This window comes from Esox lucius, chromosome 12 (genome assembly GCF_011004845.1).
Source record: "Esox lucius isolate fEsoLuc1 chromosome 12, fEsoLuc1.pri, whole genome shotgun sequence".
NCBI lineage: Eukaryota > Metazoa > Chordata > Actinopteri > Esociformes > Esocidae > Esox > Esox lucius.
The window spans coordinates 24947215-24966229 of NC_047580.1; the positions used below are offsets into that span (position 1 = coordinate 24947215).

The window sequence follows — 19015 nt, forward strand, 5'->3', positions numbered from 1 at the left end:
ACCAGCTGACGCTGAGCCATGAGTTGGTGAGTATTAGACCCGGTATGGTTCAGTCGGTAGAGTGAAGTCACAACACCAAGGCTGTGGGTTCAATTCTGATGAGAGGCCAGCAAAAAGTAAATCATTCACTTAATGTAAATTGCTCTCAAGCATCTATTATAATTAAAAATACTTTTCTTCATTTGGTAACTATTAAATTAAAGAAATAGGACTGATATTAATGACTGCTCTTATATTTTCTATCTATATATTTATAATAGGGGTATAAAATGTCATGGTCTCAAAATAACAAAATGCATAAAAGAAGCACAAAGTGCAAAGACTCATTACAGCATTAGCAGATGGATAACATCTGTTTCCTTTGACTACTCACTTCCACATATAGAAATTCTTAATTACGATGGCAAATTGGCTCGGTGGGCTGATTTCAGATGTTTTTGTAAATCAGCAAGTAAGATGAAAGCACACAATAGAGCTCTTGTTTGATTTTTCATTATGAGCAGGGCTCATGAGATCATAGGCCAAATAAGCGGTCATGTCATATCCATATCTTTATCAGCTAATAGGTTTTTAGTATCCATATCTGGTAGTTAATCTTGTCAGCTTTCTTAGGCTGTAGTAATCATGGCCAGGGGACCCCCCAGTTTACTAGTCATTCTATTTCAAGTGTCATATTAAAATAACATGCCATGGCACAAATGTCATCATCAATGTTATCAAATAAATATGTTTTAGTTCCTGCAAGAATGTATGTGCATGCTGAATAAGGCTGACTTGGACATTGTCTTAAATGGGCCAAACTGACAAGTGCCACTAGCATAAATACAAACACAAATTACTAGAAGACAACTGCAGTAAATGTTTTAAGTTAATGTTTCAAACATATTTTCTACAGAAGTCCCCATTTAAACTTTCGAAAGTTTAGGGTCCGCCTATCAGTTTGCAGTCTCCTCATTCTACTCGCTTTGGATACTCGCAGTACTATCTCCTCCACCCTAAACCGCCCTGGTCTAGCTAATAGCATTATGGCCTCAATCAGTAAGGAAAGACAAGGACAGGATTGTTTAAATTCAGTCTTGGAAATGTTAGGCCTTTGTGCTTTCTCCAGTTGGGTCCATTAGACCAGTCCTTAAATTTCTCCCTTAAAATTCTCCCCTATAATTACTCCTCCATATACTGTATTACATGATTCCCAAATGTAAAAAAAAAATGCTTGAGGTAGAACACAAAAATAATAGACAAAGACATAAGGTAGACAAAGTGAATATAGATGTTAATCTACAAACGTTAGGAGACATGTAAGCTATCTCCTTCTTGTAATTGATTTTATGTGTCGCAATCGTGTCGCAATAAGCAAAATACACAGAATTTTTTTTACAAATCGTTAGAGTTACAGTGTTTTCGCGAAACAAACACAAGTCCATATTTGGTAATGCCTTGGCTGCCATGTTTATTTTTTTATTCGATGAGGTCCCTGAAACCAGGACCACGTTATACATCCGTACTACTGATGCTACGCTCCAGATGCCTTTCACGAACTCGTGACGTAATACAGCTATTCCCATATCTTTACCCCCCCCCCGTGGGCTGTTCCGGATGGAAGCGTCTCCCTCCCGCCATTCTTCTGATCCTCTTATCGACTAGCAGGCGGCCAAGATGGATGTTGTGAATCAGGTAGGGCTCTGGGATGATATAAAACATTCTGCCATATCTAATACTGTTTTCATTTTATTTAGTTACTTGAAAAGGCATAATTTTCCAATCCTACAGAATGCGCACTAGGACACTGTAGCGTATAACATCTTTGTAGCCTAACAGAGGACCGCTTAACGCAATTTGCAGAAGTCGAGGACCGTTAGACTGGAATACAGCGTTTCCAACTCATGTAAACTAACTGGCAAGCATAGAGCGCAAAACACCGCAATTAAGGCATAATAGATATCATGTTATTTAACACATTTTCCAAGAGCATAGATTGTTGCAGTGGAGCGGTTAGCTCGAAAATACACCATGGTCCAAAACTCAGAACAATTTATCAAGAGACCCTGCGCAAAATATTTTCAACAGCATTTAAAATACGCAGACAAATAGGCTTAACACATTCAGGGTATTATAGTTGACCTGAAAGCTAGGCCTATTGGATGTGGAAAGCAGATCTTGCCCATGTCATTTCAAATGTGGACCCAAATATCCAGATTTTTTGCATAGTTACTGCTAATAGAATAATTGAATGGATGGATCATTTTGGGGAGTATTTCTCTCGTCTATGTAGCTCATGCAGCGAGCAAATCGTGTTCGTATAAGAAATGGGAAATAGGGACAATCTTTTCAATATCGCAAAATGACATGTCTTGCGTCTCCCTAAAACGTTTTATTATAGACCTATCAATTTACGACGGGCGGCAGATCGATTGATGGGTAGCCTTTAAATAAGACATTTAGCCTATAGCCTAGGTGCATAGATTGCTACACCTTTAGTGCGGTCTTTGCTTTTGAGCTGCTCAGACGGCCTTCCTGTCCGACTATCGTGTCGCTTTCAATCACACTTGGCAAGGCTTTACAAATTATTTCCTTAACAAGGGGCCAGCCCGGGGGATTCGAGATTTGCTTTCTGCCTACATTTCTAGCGGAGGGCTTTTTGTCAATCGTTGGCTAACAGAGAAAACAGTGGGATAAGCAGCTTTGTCTAATTCTAATGCTGGCAAAGTCTCTCCCCCTCTCTTTGGTTCTGCTTCTCCGCGTCTCAAAAAACAATGTCAGTGCATTGCCACCCGGCCTGTCGCAAACCAATATAAAAAAATAATGGTAATTTAGCCCACTAGCCTTTTATGAGGACAGTGCGAACAAATCAGTATAAGATAGATTATGAAATCACTCCCCACCGCTCCGGAAAAATATATTGAAATGACAGGTGCACATTGTGTTTTAGCAACAGATATGCTGACAGTGCATGTATAGCCCTACATACTACAAAAATTCATAAGATAATTCGTGTCATAAGACATGTCTGATGATTTGTGTGATTCTGCAGGCAAGGCCTGTGGTTGTGTTTGAATGTGTTAGAAGCTAAAGACCATGTTGATTTCTGTTTTTATAGTTGGTGGCCACCGGGCAGTTCACCATAATCAAACAGCCTTTGGGATTTATGAAAATCCTGCAATGGGTAAGTTAGCTTGTTTTCATATGATATTTAATTACTTGGCTTAAGCAATGGGTTGGTTTGTGAGAACCTAGGTCATAGTGAGTGGGCGCTCGTCTTTTCCGCGCGCATGCGTAGATTTGGAAGTCTAATGAAAATATGTAATGGTATTGCGTATTTCATGCGTAAAATCTAGAGATCCATGTGATGTTTTCAACCAATACACTTAAAATGTATATATGATAGGGCTGTAGGACCTTAACCTATATAATGCTATATTTTATGAATAGATAATAGGATGCCCTTATAGCACAGGGAGATAGTCATCCTTTGCCTTTTGTAGCTTGTCAGAACATGTCCTTCTGTCACACAGAGGTCACAACACTATATATGAAGCTTTGCCTCATGAGAGGTGGGTGACACTGCCCATCCTCCACTCGCAGCTTTCTTTTCGTCCCTCCCGGTTATCTCCTGAAAGTTCGAGGTCGTGTTTACGCAATGTTGCTCTGATTCAATTGTGATCTTGTAACTCTTAAAATCAGACCATATAGCCCCCAATATTTGTGTTTCCTCTGGAGTTTGTTGTGTAGGCTATTCTGGTCAACCATACTAAAACTCATTAGCGGTTTCCCTACTATCTACCTAACGACCAAGTCTCATTAATTAAACATTCAGTTTTGAGGTTCAATTATATTTTGAATTGACTGAGAGCATTGTGTTTGTTCAACAATAAAATAAATCTTGAGGTATACGATTTGCCTAATAATTGTGCATGCAGTGTATATAAACATGCACGCACACACTCACACCCGCACGCACACCCGCACACACACACACACACATATACACACACACACACATATACACACACACACACACACTTACAAGACACGCTTACTCACAACTGACCCATTCAGACACTTACCCATACTGTCGCTCAACAACCAATGTATGTGCTCACTCAGGAAGTTAATAGTAAAGGTAATGAAATCGAGTACTCTTATGTTGAATTTTCACATATTTTGCTGAAAAGCCATGAATAAATGAAAAGGCAATTTACAGGTTGACACTACAGTGCACAGTCTGAAAATCTCAGCACTCATCAAGTGCTGGGGTGTGGAACTCCACACACATTCACACATTCATACACACATTCACACATTCATACACACATTCACACATTCATACATATTTCATAAAAGACCATGTTTGTGTTCAGACGTGTACAACGATGAACATCTCTGCGCATGTCCAGTACATTTCTAAAAGCAGTGCACAAAAGTGTATGGACGTCCATATTCATAAGTGATCTATTATCTTAGATGTACGGGACATTTGCCAAGCTTTTTGGACATGTGCTTTTTGTGCTCAGTGTTTGACTCATGTATGTTTTCATAGGACTCCTTAATTCGAAGGCACATAAGCTTACATAGAAAAACAACATCAGGATTTCAATACAAGATAACCAAATAAATATTTTACCATAATTGACAGTGGTGCAGATCAACGCAGGGTGGCAATGGCTGATAGGATCGATCTGACAGCATGACTTTGTGTGTTTTCCTTCCCCCCAGAGCACCACTGTGTTTCAACATCACACTGCTACATTCCTGAGTCACATAGTTTATAAAAACTTGCATGGATGCAGCAGCACTCAGCCAGAAGGCCAGAGCTCGTGAATCACAAGCCATGATGAAGGCCTGCATCCGCATGTGTCTGGGCCGGGTACAGCCCACCAGATTTGCGCATGTTTCTCTCTCAAGGGTTTTGCGTGCTGTGTACACGCAGGAAAAAAGCTGACAAACATGTTGGCTAACTATGTCTGTCGAGATGTTTCAGGATGCAACAAAGAAACCTTATACTTACATTTTTAACTAAACCTAAACTCTTTACAGTACTACTAACTAATATTTCAGAAACCCAGAACTAAAGTTTTGCTGTAGAACTAACTAATATTTCAGAAACCCAGAACTAAAGTCTTTACAGTAGAACTAATGTTTCAGAAACCCAGAACTAAGTCTTTACAGTATAACTAATATTTCAGAATCCCAGAACTGAAGTCTTTACATTAGAACTACCTAATATTTCAGAAACCCAGAACTATAGTCTTTACAATAGAACTAATGTTTCAGAAACCCAGAACTAAAGTCTTTACAATAGAACTAATGTTTCAGAAACCCAGAACTAAAGTCTCCACAGTAGAACTAACAAATATTTCGGAAACCCAGGACTGAAGTCTTTCCTGTTGACCTAACTAATATTTCAGATTCCCAGAACTAAAGTCTTTACAGTTGAACTAACAAACATTTTTCAGAAACTAGAGCTCCCAAGACTAAAGCCCCCTACACATCATATTCAAATACTTTGTTTGCTTGTGTCAGTTGCCTTTCATTTACAAATGGATGCTGCGTTGGCATTTTTCAAACCTGCTTTAGTAAGAGTTTCATTATTACATGAAACGATATATTGTTTATTTCTATGATTGAAATGGTCATATTGACAATATTCCAAAATAAATGTGCACATGTAACCTATGCCCTGGTGGTGATATGCTATAACATACAGTATTCCTATTCACTATTTAAAGCAGAATGTTTGCTGATGGACGAAGTTTGAAGTTAAAAGAAACACATGATTTTGTAGAACACTCCCAAAATTCCTGCCGGGAACAGTTAATGTCATTAAAATTGGTTTTGCTCTTTTTTTTGCTTTTATAAATAACTATGACTTTTGTCAGTTCATTTTATCTGTGTCTATAAAACAACATTGAATTGTTAAGAAGATGTCTGAACCTGAGAAGGAAAACCAAAGCATCTGAACTACTGAGACTTGTTGGTTGCTTATCCCACAATACTTTAGCAGACATGATGACACTATTTACAGTGGATATACAAAGTCTACACAACCCAGTTAAAATGGCAGGTTTTTGTGATGTAAAAGAATGAGACAAAGAGATATCATGTCAGAACTTTTTCCACTTTTAATGTGACCTATAATGTGAGCAATTCAATTGAAAAACGAACTGAAAACTTCAAAGGGGGAAAATGAAAAATAAAAACCTTACAATAACCTGGTTGCACAAGTGTTCACACCCTCTTATACCTGGGGATGTGGCTGTGTTCAGAACTAACCAGTTACATTCAAACTCATGTAAAATAGAAGTCATTACACACCTGACATCATTTAAAGTAAAGTAAAGTTCTGCTGTTCTAGTTGGATTTTCCTGACATTTTCTTAGATGCATCTCAGAGCAAAAGCCATGGTCCGCAGAGAGCTTCCAAAGCATCAGAGGGATCTCACTGTTGAAACGTCAGTCAATTTCCAAAGCATTAGATATACCATGGAACACAGTGAGGACAGTCATCATCAAGTGGAGAAAATATGGCACAACAGAGACATTACCAAGAACTGGACGCCCTTCCAAAATTGGTGAAAAGACGAGAAGAAAACTGGTCAGGGAGGCTTCCAAGACATTAAAGGAACTACAGGAATTTCTGGCAAGCACTGGCTGTGTGCAACATGTGACAACAATCTCCCGTATTCTTCATATGAATGGGCTATGGGGTAGGGTGGCAAGACGGAAGCCTTTTCTTACAAAGAAAAGCATCCAAGCTCGGCTGAAGTTTGCAAAAACAAACATCAAGTCCCCCAAAAGCACGTGAGAAAATGTGTTATGGTCTGATGAAACCAAGATTGAACTTTTTGGCCATAATTCCAGAAGGAATGTTAGGCGCAAAAACAACACTGCACATCACCCAAAGAACACCATACCCACAGTGAAGCATGGTGGTGGCAGCATCATGCTTTGGGGCTGTCATTCTTCAGCTGGAACCGGGGCCTTAGTCAGGGCGGAGGGAATTATGAACAGTTCCAAATACCAGGCAATTTTGGCACAAAACCTTCAGGTGTCCGTTAGAAAGCTGAAGATGAAGTTCACCTTTCAGCACGACAACGACCCAAAGCACACATCCAAATCCACAAAAGCATGGCTTCACCAGAAGAAGATTAGCATTTTGGAATGGCCCAGCCAGAGCCCAGACCTGAATCCAATTGAACATCTGTGGGGTGATTTGAAGAGGGCTGTGCACAGGAGATGTCCTCGCAATCTGACAGATTTGGAAGGCTTTTGCAAAGATGAGTGGGCAAATATTGCCACGTCAAGATGTGCCATGCTAATAGACTCCTACCCAAAAAGACTGAGTGCTGTAATAAAATCAAAAGGTACTTTAACAAAGTATTAGTTTAAGGGAGTGCACACTTATTCAACCATGTTATTGTGAGTTGTTTTTTTTTCCTCAAAGATTTCAGTTTGTTTTTCAATTGAATTGTTCACGTTATAGGTCACATTAAAGGTGGAAAAAGTTCTGACGTGATTTATCTTTGTCTCATTCTTCTACATCACAAGAACCTGGCATTTTAACAGGGGTGTGTAGACTTTTTATATCCACTGTACATATATGTTATTATTTGAATTACAATACATTTAATGTCAGTTGATAAATATGGCATTATATCCTCAGTACATAATTTCCATTTTCCTCTTATTGTTCCTCTGTATGTACATGATATTTGAGGGATTGGAAAGTCACATGGACTGTATTATTAATCCGCGGAGGTCAGCAGGCCCAGGGTGAAGCCCTGTATGGGACCGAGATAGAAATGACCAATTATTGTACACCAGATACAACTATGTGCATGTATTTTATATATGTTTCTGCTTTGGCGATGGTTGCCCTGTTGTTTTGTGTTTCTGTTTGTGTGTAAGACAGAGAGAAAGAAAGCGACTGAGAAAGGAGTGTGTGTATGTACGCGTGAGAGGGTGTATGTGTGTTTCAGTGGGTGTATGTGAGGATGACTCATTGCTATTGTGCTCTCTTGTGGGAGCCGTGTGCTGACAAAGCCTAGTTTGATGGATGATGCGAGACATCAAAATCTCACCATATGAAACTAATGCTGTAGAGAAAGTTGTAAACCACAGTGTTTTCCACACTCTCTGTAAAAAGGCTTCCCAAGGGGTTTCTCAGCTGTTACTGTAGGACAACCAGTTTTCCTTATTTCCAGGGAGAACCCATTTGGTTGTAGATCACTCTACAGAAAGGGCTGAACATGGAACACAAAAGAGTTCCACCAGGAAGCAAAATGTTTTACCAGATTTTTTTTTTCTAGAATCCAAATCAATTGTTATCCTATAGCTTAAAAAAGTACTTTAAAAATGTTTCTGGTTAAGCTTGAGAATCAGTGTTATTTTAGTCTGACTTGCTTACTCAATTGCAATTTACTGTTAACTGCTCTCTTACAGTTTTTCTGTAAGACCATTTACAGACTACGAGATCAAATTGTCAATGCTGGACTTCAAATCGATCTATTCAATTTCTAATAATGTATAGTTCAAATCTGTGCTACTCTGGTCCAGAAGTGGGTCCTGGTTTTTATAATAAAAACTGCTGACTGTAGGACAGTGCAGTTCATGAGAAGCAGAGTATCTGCTAAAGCTTGGTAGACTCGTTGCCAGGGCTCTCTGTTCTCCTGCCCTGGGCTTGGAAGAGGTGTGATTGGTTGAAGCTGTTCCACCACACTGTGAGTTCCTGCTAAACTGTGCAGCAGAAAGACGCAGGGAAGCGTACATCCATGTTTATGGCAAGTGTGCTCCTACAACATTTATTTATACCTCTGTATCAATGAATGTAATACATAGTCCACTACCTTCATTTAGGTATGTGGTTTTCAGTCTTGTCTGACTTGGCAATAAAATGTGCGCTAAGCTGGTATTTAAACATTTTGTGCAGTATGGGAAAGTCACTAAAGCATTAGTAACTAACTGAACTTGTAAGGCATGAGCAAGGGTGGTGGCATACATTTTTTGGCATAATATGTATATGTTCATTATTTTTATTTTTTATTGTTTTATTGTTTGTTGTTGTTCTGGATATTTGTAAGTGTAGTGTATATTTGGAATGTTGTATTCATCAGTGTTTGCAAAATTGGAATGTGGACATTTTTATGGGGATTGTTCAGTTGGTGTTTGTCTTGCTTTACATGTCTGTCTGATTAATCTTTATTTGGCATCTTGTACGTGTACATTTATGTTGAATTTGTTGTTTTAGATGTTTGTAAGTGCAACTTTCCTTTTGATTCTTCTACTTCTCAATGTTTGTTGAGATTGATGTCTTGGATGTTTATACGGGTAATGTCAAATTGCTGTCCTAATGTCAAATTGCTGTCCTGTGATAATCATTTCCATGTCAGAGATGATTGCATTTGTATTTGTTTTCTACTCCTCCTTCAACCTTTCATGCATGCTTATATCCAATCTGTTGTGTTTTTCATTATCACCCTCATCCCCTCACTCTCCTCATTATCACCCTCATCCCCTCACTCTCCTCATTATCACCCTCATCCCCTCACACTCCTTATTATCACCCTCATCCCCTCATTCTCCTCATTCTCCCCCTCATCCCCTCACTCTCCTTATTATCACCCTCATCCCCTCATTCTCCTCATTCTCCCCCTCATCCCCTCACTCTCCTCATTATCCCCCTCATCCCCTCACAATCCTCATTATCAACCTCATCCCCTCAATCTCCACATTATCCCCCTCATCCCCTCACTCTCCTCATTATCACCCTCATCCCCTCACTCTCCTCATTATCCCCCTCATCCCCTCACTCTCCTCATTATCCCCCTCATCCCCTCACTCTCCTCATTATCCCCCTCATCCCCTCACTCTCCTCATTATCCCCCTCATCCCCTCACTCTCCTCTCCAGTCATTATTTAAACCTGTTAATGACCCAGAGAGGCGGAGGTGCTGTGACTTTGTTGTTCTATAGAGGGAGATGAAACACAGAACTGTGTTAAACATCAAGAGCTTATGTACAGTGAGGGAAAACATTATTTGATCCCCTGCTGATTTTGTACGTTTGCCCACTGACAAAGAAATGATCAGTCTATAATTTTAATGGTAGGTTTATTTGAACAGTGAGAGACAGAATAACAAAACAAAAATCCAGAAAAACCCAGGTCATAAATGTTATAAATTGATTTGCATTTTAATGAGTGAAATAAGTATTTGATCTCCTCTCAGTCAGAAAGATTTCTGGCTCCCAGGTGTCTTTTATACAGGTAACGAGCTGAGATTAGGAGCACACTCTTAAAGGGAGTGCTGCTAATATCAGCTTGTTACCTGTATAAAAAACACCTGTCCACAGAAGCAATCAATCAATCAGATTCCAAACTCTCCACCATGGCCAAGACCAAAGAGCTGTCCAAGGATGTCAGGGACAAGATTGTAGACCTACACAAGGCTGGAATGGGCTACAAGACCATCACCAAACAGCTTGGTGAGAAGGTGACAACAGTGGGTGTGATTATTCGCAAATGGAAGAAACACAAAATAACTGTCAATCTCCCTCGGCCTGGGGCTCCATGCAAGATCTCACCTTGTTGAGTTGAAATGTTCATAAGAACGGTGAGGAATCAGCCCAGAACTACACGAGAGGATCTTGTCAAAGATCTCAAGGCAGCTGGGACCATAGTCACCAAGAAAACAATTGGTAACACATTACGCCGTGAAAGACTGAAATCCTGCAGTGCCCGCAAGGTCCCCCTGCTCAAGAAAGCACATGTACAGGCCCGTCTGAAGTTTGCCAATGAACATCTGAATTAGTCAGAGGAGAACTGCGTGAAAGTGTTGTGGTCAGATGAGATCGAGCTCTTTGGCATCAACTCAACTCGCCGTGTTTGGAAGAGGAGGAATGCTGCCTAAGACCCCAAGAACATCATCCCCACCGTCAAACATGGAGGTGGAAACACAAGGCTGGAATGGGCCTTGTGTTTCCACCTCATCAAAGGGATAATGGACAGGGCCATGTACTGTCAAATCTTGGGTGAGAATCTCATTCCCTCAGCCAGGGCATTGAAAATGGGTCATGGATGGGTATTCCAGCATGACAGTTACCCAAATCAAACGGCCCAGGCAACAAAGGAGTGGCTCAAGTAGAAGTACATTAAGGTCCTGGAGTGGCCTAGCCAGTCTCCACACCTTAATCCCATAGAAAATCGTTGGAGGGATCTCAAGGTTCGAGTTGCCAAACGTCAGCCTCGAAACCCTAATGACTTTGAGAAGATCTGTAAAGAGGAGTGGGACCAAATCCCTCCTGAGATGCCAACTACAAGAAACATCTGACCTCTGTGATTGCCAACAAAGGTTTCGCCACCAAGTACTAAATCATGTTTTTGCAGAGGGGTCGAATACTTATTTCACTCATTTAAATGCAAATCAATTTATAACATTTTTGACATGCATTTTTCTGGATTTTGTTGTTGTTATTCTGTCTCTCACTGTTCAAATAAATTGACTGATCATTTATATGTCAGTGGGCAAAGGTACAAAATCAGCAGGGGATCAAATAATTTTTCCCCTCCCTGTATGAGATGAATCTGTCTATATTTAAATGCGTCATGAAGCCACGTTGAGAAATTTGATATGACCTCTTGGGTTGTACGTATTTTGTATGCCTTTGATGTTATATGTTATGATTTGTGCATCAATACAGCATATTAAAAGCCTTCATATAAAATGTTGCCTGTTACTGCTGTCACCTTCTGGCAAGAAGGAATAGTGATCCAAAGCCCTCTCCCCCTCAGTTGTAGCATGGACACCTGTTTCTTGATATTACTGTCATCTGTGTTCCTTAACACTGTCCCAATTTAAGTTCCTCCCTCCCTTGTGCTTCTTATTTTAGAATGTTTTCCTTCTTCAATGCTGTTCTGTTCCCGTCTTATTTTCGTTTTGTTACCACTTAGTAATTATATTAAAAGTCCTCAGTTCTCCCTGCTCCTGTGTCCTGCCTCAGACCTACAATGTTACAGAACAACGGCCACAACAAAAGGAGACAGTGGCAGAACGAAGGGCTTGGCAGAGGGGGCAAGTGACTGTTTGATGGATAGCTCCCCACAAGGTATGGTGGTGGGTGGTGGGTCCAGCAAACAGGTACTTTGGCCCCGAGGCAGGACCCCCACGGAGGCAGATATGGGAGTGCGGACAAGACCATCAACCCCAGCAGTTGTTCGGAGAAGATAAGTGGAACTGAAGTCCTGTTCTGCCACACTGCCCAGTCGGTTCCGAGGGGCTGTCTCAGCCGTCCCTTCCTTTTTTTTCCTTTTTCGGGGCCGGCTGTACTTTTTTGCCTATAGAGCCCTCCCTCCACGGCTCTGTAGGCTTTGGCGGAGCTCCGGGATCAGCAGCTGCCACGTCTGGACTGGGCTGCCAACACCCTCTCTCTCTCAGTTGGGCACCTGTTTATTGTTATTGCCCTCATCTGTGTTCCTCATCACTGTCCTTATTTAAGTTCCTCCTTCCCTAGTTTATCTTAAATGAAAAATAAATCCTATAAGAATGAAGACTTGATGAAGTGTCCAACTACACGTATTTTGACATGCCCGAACATTTCTTGAAATATTCACTGTCATAAAGACTGGTAAAGTTCCTGAAGATCATAATGATTTACCTGTTCCCTCGTTTTATGGTAAACCTGTAAACCTGTATGTTTTAAATGAATTTTTGTTTCATATTATTTTTCAAAGGAAGCATTTCATAGAGCATATCACAGTGTAAATCAGGTTCGCATATTCTTCTGCTGCAGTTTGGGGTTGACAAGGGAGCGTGTCGAGCGTAACACGTCACCGATGTCACCTACCCACTTGTCTCAGCCGGTCTGTGTACATGTAGCCCTGTGCAGCTTCCTTTAGTGGCAGATGGTGGAGCACCTCAGTCAGATTAACAGCCGGATTTTCTATCCAATCGGATCTGGCCTACAGGGAAGGGGGGATGTGGTAAAAATAGTCTGACTATCTAATCTGTGTGTGAGAGTGTTTATATGTGCACTCTCGCGTATAGGAGGCAGGCGCCCAAGTGCACAAGCGGTAGTTCACAGTACAGTAGTCCGACCTGGCACGCAGACAAGCTCAGAACTTCTACAGTACAACACGCTCCTCCCATTATCAAGCAGTCGTGTTGTTTTACAGCTCTTGTATTTTCTTAATGCAACTTTGTTCGAAGTAGCCATGGCAACAGTCACAGCTCTGTGACCTGGTAATATAGCTGCATTGATTTGCACCCTGTGTGCTGTTGTGAGCAGCCTGCTGTGATACTGGTGGAATGCTGGAGATAAGGAGACCCAGCAGATGGGGAAACCACAATGTCAGGTTCTTCACTTACAGTAGACATTTATTACACTGTGTGGGCTTTCATTTAATAGAAAAGCCATTTCAGACCAAACTAGAGCTACCAGTAGGCCTATTCCTAGGCAAACCGTTCCCTCTGAAGAGTCAGTTTAACATAGGTGCAGTTGAATGATGTATTTTGCTTCTCCTCACAGTGTCTTTGTTCCTTATTCCTTTGATCTCACTACTCTGTTTCACTCTCCTTCGCTTTCACTTCCCTTCTACCCTGCTGTCTAATTGTCCTCTCTTCCTCACTCTCTCCTGTGCTCCCTCTGTATTTCAGATATTTGCTATCTTTGCTTTCTCGACATGTGGCAGCTACTCTGGCATGTTCAAGATGAGTGTGGAATGTAAAAACCGTTCCGAGAGTGACCTGAGCATTGAGGTGGAATTTGAGTATCCATTCAGGTCAGTATACCTATTCAATCACGCATAACCCATCAAACCCACACAAATATGTTCCACCTGCCATTTGTGCATTTTCACTGGTCTGCAAATGTCAGTGACGGAACATTATTCTGTCCACTACAGTATATTAACTCAATTTGACATCTCTCTTTCTCTGTCCTCACTGTCTCTGTCCCCAATCTTCCCATTATCTTTGTGTATGTCTCTTGGCCTTGCCAGGCTACATCAGGTGTACTTCGATGCCCCAACCTGTAAGGGAGGAGCCCCTGAGCGTCTCTTCCTGATTGGAAACTACTCCTCCTCGGCTGAGTTCTTTGTAACCATCGGTGTCTTCTCCTTCCTCTATTCCATGGCAGCCCTTTCCGTGTACGTCTTTATTCTGGAAAAATACCGTGAAGGCTGCAAGGGAGCACAGATTGTGAGTTTGAAGGCCTACTCCATTTATATCGTGTTCCACTACCTCTGCAACGATTACCAGTATCACAGGAATGCTAATAATGAAAAAAGATTATGTTTCATTATCATTTTAAAGGGTTTTGAAGTCTAGTAGGGTTGTATGAAAGATGTAGACATTGATGAGGATAACTGTTTCTAATGCTTTATAACTTGATGATTCTCAGGACTTCGCCGTGACCTGTGTGTTCACCTTCTTCTGGCTAGTGGCTTCTTCTGCCTGGGCTAAGGGTCTGTCAGATGTAAAGGCAGCCACCGACCCTGACAAGGTCATCTTATTGATAGAGGCTTGTGACGAACCAGAGAACCGCTGCCGGGAAATCCACGAACCCGTGGTCTCTGGTCTCAACACATCTGTGGTAGGTGGTTCACATATTGTTTTATAATGCTGTGGGCGTGGACTGCTGATAGTATAACTGAAAAAATCTGTACTGCAACATATTGACCCCCAATTCATCTCGTTCCGCTTCACCTCTCAGGCATTCGGCTTCCTGAACCTGGTCCTGTGGGCGGGGAACCTGTGGTTTGTGTTCAAGGAGACTGGCTGGCTGGCGGCCTTCGGAGGCACGTACGCACCCTCCCAGGAGAAAGCCCCTGCCCCGGAGTCCTTTGGCCAAGACGGCTATGGGCAAGAAGGTTACGCACAGCAGGGAGATGCCTATGCCGGCACCCAGGGAGGCTACCAGCCCGACTATGGCCAGGGCGGCTACACCGAGGGAGACTACCAGCAGGGTGGATATGAACAGCAGCCCACCTCCTACTCCAATCAGATGTGAGCTGGTCCACGCTATGGCGACTGGAATCTTGTGAGTTACAGAAAGGGTTTATAATATGTCTTTTAGAGGGAAAAACATTGTTTATTACATTTTATTAGACTTTATGTGTACATTATTTTTTAATCTCTTGCTGTCTCTCTCCCCCCTTTCCCTCTGTCACTATCTGTGACTCTGCACCTCTCCATGTCTCTCTCTTCCCAGGGCAGCCATATGATTTGACAGTGTGGTGCCCGATTACCAATCACAATTCCACACTCCTCTGTTTGTCTGTTTGTGCATCAGCGAGTTGACAAGCGGAGGGAGGGGGGGGTGAAGGGATAGAGGACTGTAGGATAGGAAGTTAGCAACACAGTGTCCCTGGGGAGAGGGGGAATTTGGTGAGGGGGAATTGGGTTGTTGCGTGTAAAATGCTGTTGTTTATTCTCGTGATGTATTTAACTGTAGAAGACAACCGGGGACTCTCCGTTTGATCATCCGAGGAAAAACTTGAATACCAAAACATGAATTTTAAACTCTATGAAAATCAGTTATAAGGGAATAACACTTAAATGAAAGACAATAATGGTAGTAATATTTAACTTGGGAGAATGTATTTGTCTGTGGTGTGTAAATATCAGCATATTCATGTATAAATATCTGTACACAGTTGAATAATTGTGCACTCCATATTAGTTGTTATACAACAAATGTAGAGCACAGAGTTATTCAACTGTATTTACTTCAGTTCTGTTTAGGAGCTCACAAAGTTCAACCCTCCTTGTTTTCTAATATTTATGGTGTGTGTTTATTCTATTTGTTTCTGTCCTTTTTGAAATGTTTCGTTATATCTTTTTAGTTATGTTTGAGTTATGTCTTTTCTATTTTCTCATTGTGCTTTTTTATTTGTTTACCACTACTGATTGATTTTAAAGGATAGAAGAGGCAAGATGTGATGGCAAATGTGGAGCCAAAGAAGAATTATAAATTCAGAGAGTACAGAAGAATGAGAGATGTATTATCAGGGGGTTTTAGTAGTGATTCATTTAATATTGGTGTCATTCATTCTAACTTGTGTTGTCTTTTATAATTTTCCATCAGAATATTATATAAGTAATGGTAGGTTATTTACATTCCACATAATCTCTTAAAAGCTGATAAGTAACATGGCAAAAATGCATATAGGATAATGAAAAAGTTAGGTAGCATGGTTGCAATTTATATTTTGCTAAAACAATGCTGTTCTTAAAAGTTGCTGTATGTAATGTGCTATCAACACCTATTTAAAGATGATTTGAGGTTGTGAATCAGGGAATTTAAGGGTTGATAATGTTTTTATTTATTTGGAATGTAAAGATTATATATCTGACAGATTTGGTGCAGAACCTTGTACAGTTTCAATCGCCTTTTTATCTAGTCTAAAGATGAGTCATCAGACAGAATTAGTCATCATGTTTAATCTTAATTTCTATTGCTCATCTGATTAAAATGCATGAATATATTTACATTAACTAAATTCCTGTGGCACAAAATGTGCCATTATCAAGACCATGCACAAGCCATAGGAAGTAAGTACAATAGTTTTTTTCATATTAATATAGGCCAATTAATAAACTTCTAGATTAAAAATGTATTTTTAAAGATAACACATCTCCCCATACCAGTACACTCTCAAAATTGTATCTAAGGTTTGAAGTCTAACTCATAGATATAAAGTAACTGCCTTGTGAAATTCTAACTTTTAAAAGGTTATATTGTGTAAACTCATACCCAAGCAGTAATGTTGATTCATTCCTACAATATATTTGTGGCATTAGCATATATTAAATGGGGAAAAAACTCAGACTTTTTGGAAAAGGCCTTGGAATGTGATATAATCTTCCAAGGAAAATGAGCTGACCAATCAGTGGTTTAGAGAAAAGCAAGTTGACAAATTAATATTGTTTATGGACTGTATAGGACCACAGCATTTTGGGGGTATGTTCCAGACTATTCTAACATAGAAAATACATTAGAAGGAAAATGGGAAGGAAAACAATTTCAGTCATATTGAAAAGTAATTATTGGTCATGTTTAATAGACATCTGGAAACAATGTGCAGTTACTAATTAAGCCTAGAACATGTGGAAGGGAGAGCAAGTGGAAAAGAAGTGTAACAGCATTGTATGTATTCCAACACTACTGTTATTTGCTGCTTGGGGTTTAAGGCCGGGTGTCTCTGTAAAGCACTTTGTGACAACTGCTGTTGTAAAAAGGGCTTTATAAATACATTTGATCGATTGATTGATATGTAGTAGGATGTATGTTTGACCCATAAGGTGACAAAACTGCTTTGCTATAACTTACACAAGGCACAGGGGAGTACACAAGGTAATGTAGGCAAGGATTATCTGCCAACTCCCTGTTTGGATAGAAGAGAAACTATACTGCCAAATGGTAACAGTACTGGTTTGTCTCAATCATTTGGTTTTCTTCCACCGTTATCATCACAATGAAAACTAACATTGTTTTCCATTCTTGTTATTACATTATACAGTTTTGGATCCATTAATCTTTTTTATCCATTTTTTATTTGGTGATGTGGAGGCACCTCACTGTTCTCCCCTCCACTGTGTTCTTTCTTTTTCTTTCTTCTCACATTCTCTCTCTCTCTCTCTCTCTCTCTCTCTCTCTCTCTCTCTCTCTCTCTCTCTCTCTCTCTCTCTCTGTAAGCTCTTATAAATACGGTCAATGAAATATGTATACTCTGTTGTTAGTGGTGAATGATGTCTTGTGATACTCTCTACGCCTTTGGATAGTGCTGTGTTATTCGTGTCTGATGTATTCTTATTAGTATTCATGATACTGACTAAGACAATTCAAGGAAGAAATATCCAAGATTGTCCAGAATTCTATTGTATTCTAATTCTATGGAATCCAAGTGAAACGAAATCAAATAAACTTGAAATTATTCTGTTGATGGTTAAATGTCTTGCCTATGTCTCCAGTCTTGTAGATGATTGTGTTCAGGAGCGCCCTAAGCTCACTGTGGCATGAACACGTCACCATCTTCTATTATTGTGATATGCAGTTCCGCTTTTTTGCCACTTGATGGCATGATAGCTCTTGTTTCCAGAATTATGTGAACAATTTCAATCATGAGTTAACAATTTTAGTGCTTGCACTGTCTACCCTACAGCCCAAAGAACACATAGTTATTGTTAAAACTGTTAGGGGATGATTAATTTTCTCAAGTCAAACCGTCATCTGCTTCTCGTTGTGGGCAGCATAGTGTATAATCCAGAAACATGCATATCATTATATATACATATAAAAAAAATATATATATTATGTTTTATATGTATATATAATGATTAATATATATATTAAACAATTTCGCTGGAGCAAATGGCTCAAAAACGAATGCAATCAACATTCAACGTGTACAACACTCGCCTTCCTAGCCAACAGCGCACACCCACTGTGGGGTAGTTTTGTGACTAAAAGCGTTTTCACACTGCACCTTAGCCTAGGGTTAAGCCCTAGCCCAGGGTTAACAAACTTCTGTGTGAACACAGGCTAAGCAAGCCCAGGGCCAGTTGTAGTTTTGGGCTAAGATAGCCCAGGGCTTAGAACAATGCAGTGTGAAAAGGCTTTAATCCAACCAAATCAGCAACGTTTACACGTGGCTTCATCTATTTTATGCATCCCGTCTATACCCGGGGCAGGGTTAATAGAACTCCCTCATAGTCGACAGTTGCCAAAGCAAACAGAGGGTTGTCAGGTTCCTGACCACAAAACGTAAGTTATGTACACTATTGCAATCCAAAACTGGAGTGATCAGCCTCCTCTCCGTTTTGTTATAAAAAGAGAAATACGGTTTTAATACGTGAGCTTTTTGATTGTGTTATTTTCAAATACAATCTCGTTTTGACTTGGTTCATTCAGGGTAAAGTGTGAAATATTAGAGCAGATCCCTGATCTGCTCGGTCAAATATGTAGCTGAATCTAGTTCCCTACCCCTGTTATATAATTTTTAAACAAGTAGTTCTCCTTTATTTT

At 40.3% G+C, this 19015-nt stretch overlaps 1 protein-coding gene across 1 annotated transcript; it reads left to right on the top strand.

The window, feature by feature from the left end:
* The first annotated feature begins 1586 nt into the window (after positions 1–1586).
* Positions 1587–17941, top strand: sypb (synaptophysin b). Its single transcript, XM_010890667.5, has 7 exons — positions 1587–1674; positions 3098–3163; positions 13645–13769; positions 13989–14187; positions 14390–14581; positions 14702–15028; positions 15200–17941. The coding sequence occupies exons 1-6, from the start codon at positions 1657–1659 to the stop codon at positions 14996–14998; spliced, it is 897 nt and encodes a 298-aa protein (XP_010888969.1). The 5' UTR covers positions 1587–1656; the 3' UTR covers positions 14999–15028; positions 15200–17941.
* Positions 17942–19015: the final 1074 nt, after the last annotated feature.

Excerpts from the sequence above, each read along its gene's own strand:
- sypb (XM_010890667.5), top strand. Across the intron at positions 13,770-13,988 it reads GAATTTGAGTATCCATTCAG|GCTACATCAGGTGTACTTCG; the intron begins GTCAGTATACCT and ends TGGCCTTGCCAG. Across the intron at positions 14,188-14,389 it reads GCTGCAAGGGAGCACAGATT|GACTTCGCCGTGACCTGTGT; the intron begins GTGAGTTTGAAG and ends GATGATTCTCAG.